This window comes from Peromyscus maniculatus, chromosome 1 (genome assembly GCF_049852395.1).
Source record: "Peromyscus maniculatus bairdii isolate BWxNUB_F1_BW_parent chromosome 1, HU_Pman_BW_mat_3.1, whole genome shotgun sequence".
NCBI lineage: Eukaryota > Metazoa > Chordata > Mammalia > Rodentia > Cricetidae > Peromyscus > Peromyscus maniculatus.
This window is the reverse complement of record NC_134852.1, coordinates 210,307,081-210,321,796: the sequence shown is the minus strand read 5'-3', so window position 1 is coordinate 210,321,796 and position 14,716 is coordinate 210,307,081. Positions and strand designations below refer to the sequence as shown.

Below are 14,716 nucleotides of genomic sequence, written 5' to 3'. Positions count from 1 at the left end.
GAGCCTGGCTGGGGAAGAGAAGCTTCACGGCTGGGAGAGCCAGAGCCCGTCCTCCCTCTGAGGGAGCACAGGCTCCGAGCAGGAAAAGCAGTTGTTCATGACAGCAAGTGCATCGCGTCTCTTCTTTTCCGTTCCTTTTTTCTTCCTGTGACTAGCTCAACTCAGGCCTGGGGCAGTTGATACTGAAGGAGGAGATGGAGAAGGAGAACAGAGAAAGGGCGTCCCTGCTGGCCAGTCGCTATGACTCTCCCCTGCACTCAGGTGAGCAGCGGACCCCTGCCTTCTGTGATGTAAGGGTGGCCGAGCCACCTGCCTGCTACCTAGGAGACAGGACCAGCTGTATGACCTTCTAACCCCTTGAATCCCTTCGAGTGTGAGATTCTGTCTGTGTGAGTATGTAACGCTACAACTACCTAGGTCAATACATTTCACAAAGATTGTCCCGTCCAGAGATGCAGAGCTCTTGAGCTTTAGATGGTTTGGCTCCCTCCATAGCCAAGCTGCCTCTCGGACTCCTGTGCCTTCACAGATGTGGTTCTGCAGCCCAGGCCTCGCAGGACCCCAGCTGTGACCAGCTGTACCATCTTGGTTTCTTACACCATTGGTTTCCGTCTCAGTTGCTGCTGCCATCTCATACCACACCTGGTGTAGGCACCCACATGTCCCTAGGCTCGAGGCCTTGCTCTGCATACTTTCTTAGCTCCTTTTTTTTTTTTTTTTTTTTTTGTCTCCTATAACACGTAAATAATGGTGCTCTTAGGATTGAGGGCTCAAAGTAAGAAGGTACACTTAGCTCCCATCTGGGTTGGGGAACCCCACGGGACCACTAGCTTTAGCTCCAGCTGGGTTGTGTCCTTCCTAAAGATGATCACGCGTCTACTCCTGCATGCTCCCCAAGAAGGCAGTGTGTTGTGAACACTGGAACCCACTATTAGTTGAATTCTTTTCCCTAAGTCTTTCAATTGCACAAGATCACTGGCAGTCGCACTGAAGCACTAGAAAGTTCTCTCCCTTTATTCCTCATCCAGCCTCACATGCTCCATCATCAAAAACTTCGTCTCTCCCTGGTTACGGCAAGAATGGCCTTCATCGGGTAAGACTTCCATCAACTAATGGTGTCTGTATGTCTCCCTCCCTCAGTCTGTACTGACACATCATTGGAATAATCTGACTCCCTTTTATGCATTTTAACTCTTTGTTACATTTTTATTATTGTGTATGCATGTCAGTATGTGCATGTATATGTGTGTGCCGCATACGCAGTGATGCGTGTACAGAGGGCATCTTGTGGGAATCAGTCCTCTCCTTCCACTATGTGAGTCCCCCACATGGAACTCAGATCATCGGGCGTGGGCAGGTACCTTTACGCATCAGCCATCCTGCCAGCCCCTGAGGAATCTCTTGCTCTTGCTGCTGGGATACAAGACACACTGCTACCTGCTCAGCCTCTTGGTAAATGGCTTGGAGTTGTGAGCAAAATAAAATACTTCTTTTTCAAGAAGATGAAATTGACTTTGAATGGCTTGTGTAAGGACAAGAAACTAAATTAAGCAATAGCAGGCAACTTTTTTTTTTTTTACCATAAGGCAAAAATAATCACTTGATGCACAATCTCTATAGAGTTGGCGACAACCACCTTTCCTCACCAAGCCTACAAAAATTACAATTATGTAATTATCAGATATAATTTCTATAAATACTTTGTGGGGATGGAGCAGCATCTCTCTATGTAGTCCTGGCTGTCCTGGAACTCACTATGCAGATCAGGCTGGTTTTGAACTCACAAAGATCCACCTGCCTCTGCCTCCTGAGTGCTGCGATTAAAAGCACCTTTAGAAATACATTTGTATCTATGAACAAGAAATACTTGCTCTATAAAAGCCTGCTGGATACCTCAGATGCCTGCAAAACACTGCAGTTTCATAGTTTGAAGAATAAATAAGATAAATAATGACCACCCAGGATTTTAGCCTGGGAAAGATTCTTAGGATCTTCTAAGTCTGCTCTCCCACCCCCAAATCTAAAACGACCACTGGAGAGTTTCCAATGATAGTGTTTCCCTCATTGCAGCCGGTTTCCACAGACTTTGCTCAGTACAACAGCTACGGAGATGTCAGTGGTGGAGTTCGAGGTAAGGATCTGAAGGGAGGCCAACCATGACAATGTCACTTCTGGTGCCCTTGTTCAAGTGAGGGTATGTAGTCACTAGCACACTGCCTATGTTCACGCTCTGTGTATCCCACAGTAGGGCCACAGCCCTCTTCTCTGAGTTAGTAACAAACACAAAAACATCAGGAGTCTCTAGGTCAGTGGTTGTCAACTTGTGGGTTGCAATCCCTTTGGGGTCAAACGATGCTTTCATGGGGGTCACCTAATGCCATTGGAAAACACAGATATGTACACGATGATTCATAACAGTAGCAAAATTACAGTTACAAAGTAGCAATGGAAATAATGTTATGGTTGGGGTCACCACAACATGAGAAACTGTATTAAAGGGTCCCAGCATTAGGAGGGTTGAGAACCACTGTTCTAGATAAATACAAGCATGGGAAGCCGGTATCTAAGCTTCATCCATTGCCCTTCTACACGCTGAGCACTCTAGTGAGGAGCGGCCACTGCCCTCAAAGAGCATGTGGTGACAGCAGAGAGGACGGCGTTTGAACTGATGCCTGAGGCTGAAGCAGGCGTCTCCTGGCTGCAGGGAAACCAGTGGTTCAGGAGTGAGGAAACAGCACAGTTCGCTTGGGTGTTTGAGAAGTTATGGTAGAATACAGTGTTACTGTTGGTGATTCCGTGGTGTTCTCGTGGTCTTTCCCTAATGTTTTTTTTTTTTCCTTTTTAGACTACCAGGTATGGATGGCTTTGTCTTCCTTGAGTTGGCCACACGAGACAGAACATTCCTTGTCCAGTGCATGCTGCTGCTTCAGGGGAACGGTTTCTGTTGGGAGGATGGATATGGTGGTTGACTGGCTAACGGTTACTCCGTAGCTGGAAGGAGCAGGCATTGTCTGGTAGCCAGGTCAAGATGTCACTGCAGACCTTTCTGGTAGGGTGTGAGCTGGGCCAGGTGTGAGAGCACTCTTCCCTGGCTGGGCAGAAGTGAGTGGCCTCATCGACGTGGGTGTGGGCAGAAGTGAGTGGGCTCATCGGTGTGGGTGTGGATAAAAGTGAGTGGCCTCACCAGCGTGGGTGTGGGCAGAAGTGAGTGGCCTCATCGACGTGGGTGTGGGCAGAAGTGAGTGGGCTCATCGGTGTGGGTGTGGATAAAAGTGAGTGGCCTCACCAGCGTGGGTGTGGGCAGAAGTGAGTGGGTTCACCGGCGTGGGTGTGGGCAGAAGTGAGTGGCCTCACCAGCATGGGTGTGGGCAGAAGTGAGTGGCCTCGCCGGTGTGGGTGTGGGCAGAAGTGAGTGGCCTCACCAGCATGGGTGTGGGCAGAAGTGAGTGGCCTCGCCGGTGTGGGTGTGGGCAGAAGTGAGTGGCCTCGCCGGCGTGGGTGTGGGCAGAAGTGAGTGGCCTCGCCGGCGTGGGTGTGGGCAGAAGTGAGTGGGTTCACCGGTGTGAGTGTGGGCAGAAGTGAGTGGCCTCACCGGCGTGGGTGTGGATAAAAGTGAGCGGCCTCACCGGCGTGGGCATGGGCAGAAGTGAGTAGCCTCACCGGCGTGAGCGTGGGTGTGGGCAGAAGTGAGTGGCCTCACCAGCGTGGGTGTGGGCAGAAGTGAGTGGGTTCACCGGCGTGGGTGTGGGCAGAAGTGAGTGGGCTCACCGGCGTGGGTGTGGATAAAAGTGAGTGGCCTCACCGGCGTGGGTGTGGGCAGAAGTGAGTGGGTTCACCGGCGTGGGTGTGGGTAGAAGTGAGTGGGCTCACCGGCGTGGGTGTGGATAAAAGTGAGTGGCCTCACCGGCGTGGGTGTGGGTAGAAGTGAGTGGCTTCATTGGCGTGGGTATGGGTAGAAGTGAGTGGCCTCACCAGCGTGGGTGTGGGCAGAAGTGAGTGGCGTCATCGGCATGGGTGTGGGTAGAAGTGAGTGGCCTCACCAGCATGGGTGTGGGCAGAAGTGAGTGGCCTCGCCGGTGTGGGTGTGGGCAGAAGTGAGTGGCCTCACCAGCATGGGTGTGGGCAGAAGTGAGTGGCCTCGCCGGTGTGGGTGTGGGCAGAAGTGAGTGGCCTCGCCGGCGTGGGTGTGGGCAGAAGTGAGTGGCCTCGCCGGCGTGGGTGTGGGCAGAAGTGAGTGGGTTCACCGGTGTGAGTGTGGGCAGAAGTGAGTGGCCTCACCGGCGTGGGTGTGGATAAAAGTGAGCGGCCTCACCGGCGTGGGCATGGGCAGAAGTGAGTAGCCTCACCGGCGTGAGCGTGGGTGTGGGCAGAAGTGAGTGGGTTCACCGGCGTGGGTGTGGGCAGAAGTGAGTGGGCTCACCGGCGTGGGTGTGGGCAGAAGTGAGTGGCCTCACCGGCGTGGGTGTGGGTAGAAGTGAGTGGCCTCACCGGCGTGGATGTGGGTAAAAGTGAGTGGCTTCATTGGCGTGGGTGTGGGTAGAAGTGAGTGGCCTCACCAGCGTGGGTGTGGGCAGAAGTGAGTGGCCTCACCGGCGTGGGTGTGGGTAGAAGTGAGTGGCCTCACCGGCGTGGATGTGGGTAAAAGTGAGTGGCTTCATTGGCGTGGGTGTGGGTAGAAGTGAGTGGCCTCACCAGCGTGGGTGTGGGCAGAAGTGAGTGGCCTCACCGGCGTGGGTGTGGGCAGAAGTGAGTGGCCTCGCCGGCGTGGGTGTGGGCAGAAGTGAGTGGCCTCGCCGGCGTGGGTGTGGGCAGAAGTGAGTGGGCTCACCGGCGTGGGTGTGGATTTTTAGTAGCAGTCTCTCGGGGCTTAGGTCCTGCCTTCTCTCAGTTGTCCCCAAATGAAGTGAAATAGGACTCTTAGCCACTGGGAAAGAACAGTTTGCTCCCCAACTCTTCTTTTCATCTTGTAAGACTGGGAGGGAGAGTGAGAAGGAAGAATAAATCCAAAGTAAGATAAAGAATGAAAAAGAGAAGAGAGTGTGATGGTGTATCCTGTAACCTCGGTACGTCTGAGGCTGCAGGCTCTAGAATTCAGGACCAGCCTGAGGACAGAGAGAGATACACACAGAAGCAAAATAATGGTAATAGACCTGCAGGTTTTTTTTTTTTTTTTTTTTTTTTGTAAGCATCCCTCCACCCAGGCAGCCTAAATCAGAAAATAGTCCATAGTTATCAGTCCATGATCTTTCTCCAACTTGATTACATAGTGTCACTCTTATTCTGTAAGGCTCTCAGTTTGAGAAGTCCATGGTAGGGAACATGACTTGATGGGAGGATCTGAGACCCAGCAGGAAAGTCAGGGGCTGCTCACAGCCCTCCCTGGGCTGCTGCTGAGATCTGATGCTCACCACTGAGGAGGCATTTCTGTTGCAGACCCTTCCAGATGGCCACATGCCAGCCATGAGAATGGACCGAGGCGTGTCCATGCCCAACATGTTGGAACCAAAGGCAAGTGTGATGGACTGCTCCTTTCCTCCTGAACACCACCACCTGTGGGCGATAGTGAGCTGTGCTTCCCTGTGCTTGCTGCATTCAGAGCCTGAGGGCCACCTGGTTCCAGGCCGGCACACCCAGACAAGCTTGTCCTAAAGTGTCGTGTTATTCCCCTGTTTGAGCCACACTCAGTGAGCAGATTTAAACCTTAACTGCCCACAGTACTCATCTCACAGTGGGGTACCAGCACCCCCTTCCCTGTGGCCTAGGTGTGATCTTGACCTCTGCCACATGCATTTCAAGGCATGTCCAATGCTGAGTGGAATGGCAGAGGCTTGCTCCAGATTTTGTGACCAATATGTCCTAGTTTGCCAGAAGTTTCTTTGTGTTAGTAACAAGCATCTTGCATACCACATCTGATTAGTTTTAGGCAAACTGACATGGCTGGTCATCCTAGCTCCAGAATGTTCTGTACCTCGAGGTATCTGATTGCCAGGCATGATGGAGCACACCTTTAATCTCAGAGATCAGGAGGCGGGGGTGGGCCGAATGATCTAAATTTGAGGCCAGCTTGGTCTACATAGTGGAGTTCTAGGCAAACTAGGGCTTCATAGTGAGACCCTGTCTTAAACAAAACAAAACAAAACAAAAAGGGCCAGAGACTTGATCTCCTTCATACCTGTAGTTGGGGCTTACTTCAACATGTCAGCTTCCAGAACACTGTTCTGGGCCCTGCTTGGCTGTGTGAATTCACAAGTCTGTCATAGCTAAGAGTGTTGAGCCCTGCACAAAGTTATCCTGTAGTCTAACAGCTTCATGGAAGAGATAATATGTGTGCCTACCACTTCAGATCTCTGCTAATTTGACCTTCCTGTCTCACTCATAGTAAGTTAGTATTCTTAAGTTCAGAAAAATCGTTCCCAAGGCACAAAGGCCCAGTGCAACATGAGTCACTGGTAGAGAGATGGGAATGTGTAAGAATCTGTCCCTGTGCCCCGAACACCAGAGGTTCTTCATATCTGTGCTAGACTTTAGGTTGCGCTTATGAATTGAGTGGATGAAAGTGTTCTAGACAAGGTGTCTGTCTTTCTCAGATATTTCCCTATGAAATGCTCATGGTGACCAACAGAGGGCGCAACAAAATCCTAAGAGATGTGGATAGAACCCGGCTGGAGGTAAGCAAAACAAAAACTTAAATCCCGGTACATCGCCCACAACACACACACACACCCCAGGATAGCTAAACAAATATAAATGTATTTTTCCAGGCGAAACCTAAAGTAGTGGGAACAAACAAATCAAAACAAAACAAAAAACCAGTCTCACCTTGTAGGCGGAACAAAGAGCTAACTAAGGGTCTCCAAGGGGATAAATCCATGGGTGGGAGTTTACATCGTCCGTCACTGCTCCTCTTAGTGCTCAGCATTTCCTCAGATGTCTAAAGGTGGGAAAGACCGGGCCGTTCTCAAAGTGTGAACTGTAAGGAGAGAAAATGGAAGGATGCCTCCACACCCCATCAGCACCAAGGCAGGCATCCCCTGGCTTCAGAGAGGCCAGTGGTCAAGTGCATGCCCCCGCATCTAAGTACACGTATGTCTAAGTCTACAGGAAGGTCAGCGTGTAAAAATGCCTGTTAAGATTTATAATGACCCTAGAGATGCAGTGCGGCTTAGTCATGTTTTTTAGAAATCCGATGCTGGTGTAATTAGGGCTGGAGTTATAGCATGGTCATCTCCATCACTCCCAAGATATTCCAGGTCCATATCTGCCTCATCTTTGTACCTTTCCATCTGAATGGCTTTCTTTTTTTTTGTTTTGTTTTGTTTTATTTTGTTTTGTTTTATTTTGTTTTTCAAGACAAGGCTTTCTCTGTGTAGTGCTGGCTATCTTGGAACTAGTCCTATAGACCAGGCTGGTCTTGAACTCACAGAGATTCGTCTGGCTCTGCCTCCTGAGTGCTGGGATTAAAGGCGTGCGCCACCACTGCCACTCAGCTCTGTATGAATGATTTTTAATTAAGAAACTGTTAAGTCTGCCCATCTCAGGAAGAATCAAGTCCATTCCACAACACAGGTCAGGCTAGCTCAGACAATTCTAGCCCATGTTAAAATGGGACTTCACAGGCGGTATGACCAATGGGAGATAAGCATCATTCTCTCCTGTTACTGGCCTGGAGGAAGCTCTAGGGCTCTCTCGGGGACCTCCCTGAAAGTCCCTTTCTCTTTGGCTGTTACTATCATCCGTTATTCTGTCTCTTCTCAACATGCCCAGGACCTCAAGTGACGGCTTCTGCTTCCAGCGTCACGAGTCACCTTCCTATTCCCAATAATCACTAGCCCAGCACCAAAGTGTAACAGTATTGACAGTAGTCTGCCAGATGTTTCCTCTGGTAGAGAGGACACTGTAACTGGCCATGCCTGGAAACCAAGCACCAGACAGAGGTAGCCACCTCTCTCCCGGGCCTGACTGGCTCTTCAGAATGATGTCGGTGTTTCTCAGGTTCTTCAGGGAGTTGATTCCAAGACCCCCTCTGTAGCTAGAGTTTTCCGGCCTTGCCCACAGTCAGGACAAATCTCTGTCACCCACCAGTCCCACAGCCGCTCAGACCCAACCAAGTAAACACAGAGACTTATATTGCTTACAAACTGTATGGCCGTGGCAGGCTTCTTGCTAACTGTTCTTATAGCTTAAATTAATCCATTTCCATAAATCTATGCCTTGCCACGTGGCTGGTGGCTTACCGGCGTCTTCACATGCTGCTGGTCATGGCGGCGTCTGGCAGTGTCTCTCTGCCTCAGCCTTCTGCTTCCCAGAATTCTCCTCTCTCCTTGTCCCACCTACTTCCTGCCTGGCCACTGGCCAATCAGTGTTTTATTTATTGACCAATCAGAGCAATTTGACATACAGACCGTCCCACAGCACTTCCCCTTTCTTTTTTTTAAAAGGAAGGTTTTAACTTTTACACATCTCCAAAGTCAGCTTGGTATATTTGGGAATTTGGGCGTAGCTTCTCTTACTACTTCCTGCTGGAGGGGGGCGCTGTATCTTATGGGGACACAAAGAAAATTTTAGGATCATGGAGTAGTCCGTGAGACTGTATCGTCTGAGCCAGTTGCCTTGAAACAATTCTGGATGTTGGATCATCTGAGCCATGGTGTCATCGAAGACCTTTCAGGTGGTCTTGGCTGGTCAAACCTAATGTATCTTAATCTGGAACAAATCCATAGCCTCTGGTTTTCTGTGGAAACAAAAGCAGAGCCTCCTTTCCAAAGCAACATATCCTTACATCCAAATTTTGAAGTTAAGGTACCTTTAAAACACACATTTTGGCATAACTCAACAGCTTTTGCAATCAAATGTTTCTCTTCAGTTACGAATATCAAAGAGAACATAATCCAGATTCTCTGTGTGGTAGCCATCTTTATGTGGCTTATGTTTTATATTACCTTGAGCCTATTGCTTTAAACTGCAGCCTTCTAAGCCTGAAACGGCGCTGTGGCTGCTGGCTCCACCCACTTCAGCTTCCCAACATGGCGGTGGTACGTTTTCCACCAGCTTTGGGAGCCATCAATTCTCAGAAATAGTGGGTCTATGCTTCTTATCAAAGCAGCGTGTAGGCCAGAAACCTCTTTTTGTTTTGTATTAGCAAAGGTTAAATCCACCATGCAGCTTAATGTGCCACTTGCAGAGGCCTCATTCCCGCCAAACTGCAGATCGAGCGCACACGCCAGGTACCCGCCAGTAACTCAAACCGGCAGCTGCCGCTTATTTGAGAGAGACAATTAGGAAGCTGTTTTTAGCTCCGTTTTAGAATCTTTTCTCAGGTTTTAGGTGGAAACTCTTGCCAACACGTTGGGCGCCACCCCTCCCTCAACAGATGACAGAGTTTGCAAGTCTTACAGATACGTGTTTATATGTTGACTCCACACGTCCCCCTGCATGTTTCAGATCATCTCTAGATGATGTATCCTGCCGAGTACAACCTAAATGATTAGTCTGTGCTTGCAGCACTGTATCGTTTAGGGCAGAATGACTAGGGACACCGTCTTTCTGCACACCCTGAGATCAGATGCAGTTTGCAAAGGGACACTTTTGATCTAAAGCGGGTTGAACTGGGGATGCAGAGGCCATGACTATAGAAGGCTGGCTGTGTCATAAACTGGAGAACACATCTCAAGGACTAACACCGTTTTCCTTCTCTCTCCCCAGCGTCACTTAGCGCCAGAAGTATTTTGGGAAATCTTTGGGATGTCCATACAGGAATTTGACAAGTTACCTCTTTGGAGACGCAACGACATGAAGAAAAAAGCTAAACTCTTCTAAGTCCCCCGAATAAATGACAATCAGGAAATGACTCTCGGTGGCGGTGGTGCCTAGAACCTTGTATTAAGGCCCAGAATCATCGATCAGAGAATTTGTTTGCTACCATCTCCCAGCAGTAACCCTGAGGGCAAGTCTGACCTCAGCACCCATGAGCCGCATCCTGGGCCAAGCAACCGTCATACTTGCCGAGCAGTGACGGGGTAGAAATGTCTATGTTCCCAAACTCAGCAGTAATGTCCACACGTACCTTGTCGCGTGACTATGTCCACAACAAGGGTCTTCTTTCTCCTTTTATTTTCCCCTGTAACCGATGTCTAACTTAGTGCTGCGTCTACCTGTAAAGGTCTGTAAGTGTCCTTAGGAAGCCACACAGGAAGAAATGACTGGGAGTCCCAAAGTGTGAATCTACTTATTATGTAGCACTGTGGCTGAGGAGGAGTCGGAGGCCAGCACTGATGTGAAGCAACAACTTGGCCTTTCCTTGGCAGCCTCCCTCTGCTTTGCCTGGGCTCTGGGGGAAATAGAACGCCCTCAGGGAACCGGGTAGTTCTGAGTGCGCGGCTGAGTACCAGCAAAAATGATTTGAATGAGCTCCTCTTCCTGTGTGCTGGGACCTGGTTGGCCAACTGCTAGGGGGAAAAAATTAAGAGAAAAGGAAAAGGAAAAGGAAATGAAGGAAGCCCGCCCTCCCTGAGCGTCCTTTCTCCTGTGCATTGACAGGAGCCGGTGTGTTTATCTTTGCAGAGGAAAGGCAAAATGAGTTTCCAGACTGGTCCGGCTGCTGCTGGGTGACTTGTGCCCATGAGTCATGTCTCTCTTAGAAAATCTGTGCCCTACTACCGTCACAAGCTCTCCCCCTCAGTGTCCTCTGCTGTCTGTCTGTCTGTCTGTCATCTGATGGGTCAGGTCAAGCCCTGGCTGATACAGTGTTTTAAGGGCATAGCCTAATTTTTCTCCTTCAGATCTCTGCAACCCGAAGTAGATTGCTTCAGACGGGTTTCATTCATGTGGCCTGGTTTAAGTTTCCTTCTTGCCCCAGCACAACTGACATGTCGGCGTGTGCTCATGCCTGTGTGTGATTCACCCAGGGAAGTCCTGTGAGTCTATATGTGCGTCTTTGTGACCTCTGCTTGAATGTTTCCCACACTGTCCTGTGGCTCTGGAGAGGGCTTTGCACAAGAGCATGTGCCCCGGAGATCAAGAGTGAGGCAGCCTCCGGAGGCTGCAGAGACCAGCACGCCCGGTGAGCTGCAGAGACTCACGCTGCAGACCACGGAAGTGAGGCCAGGGCAGTTTAGGGCTCAGAGCATCTGTCTCCCTGGACTCCTTTCACACTCTACAGCTCTCAGTGCAAACTGGAACCCAGTTCTTTCATTAGAATGTGTGAACAAGGCCACATCGTAAGGACTGGTGTGAGCTGGATTATGACGAATCTCTCCAGATTCACAGGAAAGAGGTCAGGTCACGCTGATTCTTCTGCTGTGGGGCTCTTCTTGGGAATTTAAGCTCTGAGATAAAGCCACGGGAGAAAGCATTTGAATTCATTCGTAATCACCACTCAGCACAAAATGCAGAAATTCCTTCGAGGATTAGAGTGACTGGCTGTGTGCTGACATCAGTAAAGAACAAGCCACATAGACTCGGAGCCCATGCTACAGACCTGTGACTTGTGGCCTGTTCCTGCGGGTTATGCCGCTACACTCTTGCAAGGCAGTTAAGTATGAGAACTTCCTTCACAAGCCCGCATGTATAGACCTGTTAGTGCAGTTAGCAAGAGAGCCATACGGCCAGTACTGTGCACCCTGAGTAGACGGGTCCACTCCTCTTGGTTGGGAGGCAGGTTGCAAATGGTGGGCTCCCAGGGCAGGTCTCTCACTTTTTGCCATGTTTTCATTGCTTTGCTCTCGATGCCCTCTCCAGCACTGAGTGACTCAACACAAGGCTGTGTCACCTGGTTCTCATGTCCCCCCTGGAGTATGCGAGATGGAGAGTGGGGTGCCTCCATGTTTCCCTGCCACAGAGAGCCAAGGTGGCCTGGTGGGAGACATTGTTTAGCCAGCGTGGAGATGACAAATGGCCCATTTGCACTGGTTAAGATGTTGCTACTCACAATCATGCAGGTGAGAAAAACCAAAGCATTCAGGAGACAGAGGCATCAGCAGAGGAAGATGCTGATATTTTGCACCTGCTCTCCATAAAGTTCATGTGGCTCTGTCTTGACATAGGAAAATTCAGCTGGAAGAGGCGTGCAGGGCAGGGACAGTCCTCCTCTCTATTACAGAGAACTTTGAGTAAGTTAGAGGACCTGCCTAGGATGGCAATGATGACTGAAGAATTGATCTTAAAGTCTTGCAATAACAAAATCCTGCTTTCTTGACCATTTGAACTCAGTTCCCCATCTAAGTTAGGGAAAAAGTTTTGCATCCTCTATCAGCATACTAGTTCATTTAAATTGTGTCATGTAAAAATGTCTTGCTAGAAAACACCCGTAGGAACCCCACCCGCCCTGGGAAAGGAGTGTTGGAAAGTGTCATACTGGGGTCTCACTCCATCCCCTTGTAGATTCCAACCAGACCTAATGTTTGGGCTGTGGCGCCCTATCTGTGGTATTAAAGGGATCCACGTGATTTCCCTGGGCATGCCCAGACCACAACACTGGAGAGGAGTGGTGGTCACTTTACTCCAACCCTGCTGGACACAGGAAATTTCCAGTTGCTAAACATCAAAGCAGCTTGTTCACTTAGGGAGAATTCAGTGTATGGCAGACTTGGTGCGTACGGACATTAAGGGCTATATTTCTTAGCATTTGACTTACTTGTGACTTGAAGTGTGTGCAGAATGCATGGCCATGTGGTAGCCTCAGTCAGTGCTTCCTTCAAAACTTCTCTAAGAGAGTCCAGGCTCTCATGTTGTCTTCCTGTGCAACTTATTAGAGATACGAAAAGCCTTTGAAAACAGCTAGCTCTGCATTTTCATACTGTGTGGAGTTTGTTATGAAATATTTTTAATACGGCTCCTTCAACAACTAAACATGAACTGCCTGTTCTCCGAAACCCCAAAGAGAAAAGCTGCAGCTGGTGGGTACTACGGTGCAAAAAAAGGGGGGAGATAGTTTTCTATCTGTCCTGACCTCTGTTCCCCCCAAGTCCTGATCTGTTGCCTCCAGCCTGAGCCTTCCCTCCCAAGGCACAGCCCCACCCGTCATTTCCGTCCGTCTGTCCACTGTCGGTCGCCACCAGCGTGGAGAGGCTCAGCTGGTGATGTTTCTAAAACAGACTACTTTGAAGCAAACATCTTTTTCTAAAGGTAGCTTCGCCAATGATGCTGTCAGATGATGCTTTTGCAAGTTTAAAAGAATTCAAACTATCCTCTTTTGAGTCTTTGTTAAAAAAGAAAAAAAAAATCTCAAGCAAACCTAGAGTGGCACTCCAGGGCATGCTGCAGGAAGCTGGCCCGGCTCCAGGCTGTGTGCTCCAAGAGCCCTGGCTCTGAAAAGATTGCTGATAACTGTTTCTTCTCTACTTTGTGTGCCCTTCTCAATTTTGAGTTACATTTTTTTCTTCTTTAGACAAACCAAGGCTTTGTATGCTTCAGATTCACTCTTTTGTGCCCCTTTGAAGAACTCTCTCTCCAGAAGCAGAGGGTCAGGGCTGTGGATTTGCAGCACTGTGTCTCCAGATGGCACTGTGCGGGGAGGAACACCCACCTCTCCCGGAACAGGAGGACAAGCAAGCCTGCAGCATTTAAGAGATCGCTGCTCCATTTTCTCCCTGTGGAACAGAGGGACACGGTGACAATTAGATTGCTTTCACTTGTGTGTGTGTTTAACATTGTAGCAAATTCACAAAGAAAGGGACAAGTGGCTGTTCGAGTTGAAGCTTTCTAAGCAGCGAATGTGTGCACAATAAAGTTCAACAAAGCCAACTTTTCCCCCGGGAGCTTAATGCAATCGAATGGCAGTTATCATGAAATAAAATGCTTTTCTGTGTCTCTTCCGAGTGGCAGTCCCATGAGTCACTTTCCATGGGTGAAAGATAGAAAGAGACAAGCCTATATGCACTGACATTCAGAAAGGTTATGATTATACATGGAAATAGTTTACCTGTGGAAGAGGAGACAGTTGCCCACAGAACTGATGTTTTGGGGAGTTCTCTGTATAGATTGTGTCTGGTGGTAAATGTGGGGGTTTCCATGAGATGCCAAAGACTCTGCATCGAATCTCTTCTAATTTGGTTAATGGGATTACTTTGACCTGCTGAAAGGCCTACCCACTCTTCCTTCCTTCCTCCCCTCCCCTTGTGATACGAAAGCAAATGTTGAGAAGTTTTTGAGAAGCTGTGCTGTGTTCCCTGTGGACTCGAGCTGGTGTGTGCAGCGCCCGGGCACCTGGTGCTCAGGTGCAGTGGAGAGCTCGGCCTGCGGGCCCTGCCCCTGCACCCTGATGTGGGCAGCACACACCCCTCCTTCACCACTGTACTCAACTCTGTGAATAAAGCTCTGTGCTTCCGCCCTGACCGCCTCCGGCACTGGTTTGTTTCCTGCTCCCATTGGTCTTTTGGAAGCTTTGGCCCAATTTTTAAAGTGTCGACCAAACTTCCGGGAACCAGAACAAAGAGTGAAGCCACAGATATAGCAGGGTGTTTTAATACTTAAAAATGTATTTTAATTGTATATGTATGCACACCTGCAAGCATGTACAGGAGTAGTTGGCATTAGATCCCCTGGAGCCAGAGTTCCAGGCAGGTGTGAGCTGCCTGAAGTGGGTTCTAGAAACTGAACTCTGGTCCTCTGCAAGAGCAGTACATGTTCTTAAACACAGAGCCGCCCCTCCATTCTACTTGGTGTGTTTCTGCCCTATTCACTGATGACAGGACATGTTCAAATAACACAGATACTATCC

The 14,716-nt window shown here is 49.4% G+C and overlaps 1 protein-coding gene across 20 annotated transcripts in view; it reads left to right on the top strand.

Annotated features, from left to right (window-relative positions):
- The window catches only part of Ablim1 (actin binding LIM protein 1), a 314,113-nt gene extending 299,782 nt beyond the window's left edge, over positions 1 to 14,331 (top strand). For 8 of the 20 annotated variants that reach the window (XM_042265921.2, XM_042265902.2, XM_042265925.2 and 5 more), the window contains 7 exons: positions 156 to 261; positions 1,029 to 1,093; positions 2,071 to 2,131; positions 2,846 to 2,853; positions 5,434 to 5,508; positions 6,588 to 6,668; positions 9,703 to 14,331. In XM_042265921.2, coding sequence (XP_042121855.1) covers positions 156 to 261; positions 1,029 to 1,093; positions 2,071 to 2,131; positions 2,846 to 2,853; positions 5,434 to 5,508; positions 6,588 to 6,668; positions 9,703 to 9,816 — 510 coding nt within the window. In that variant the 3' untranslated portion in view covers positions 9,817 to 14,331. Of the gene's footprint in view, positions 1 to 155; positions 262 to 1,028; positions 1,094 to 2,070; positions 2,132 to 2,845; positions 3,144 to 5,433; positions 5,509 to 6,587; positions 6,669 to 9,702 lie in introns of those variants that run through there. The other 12 variants (XM_076563380.1, XM_076563377.1, XM_076563379.1 and 9 more) reach the window with 6 other exon arrangements.
- Positions 14,332 to 14,716: the final 385 nt, after the last annotated feature.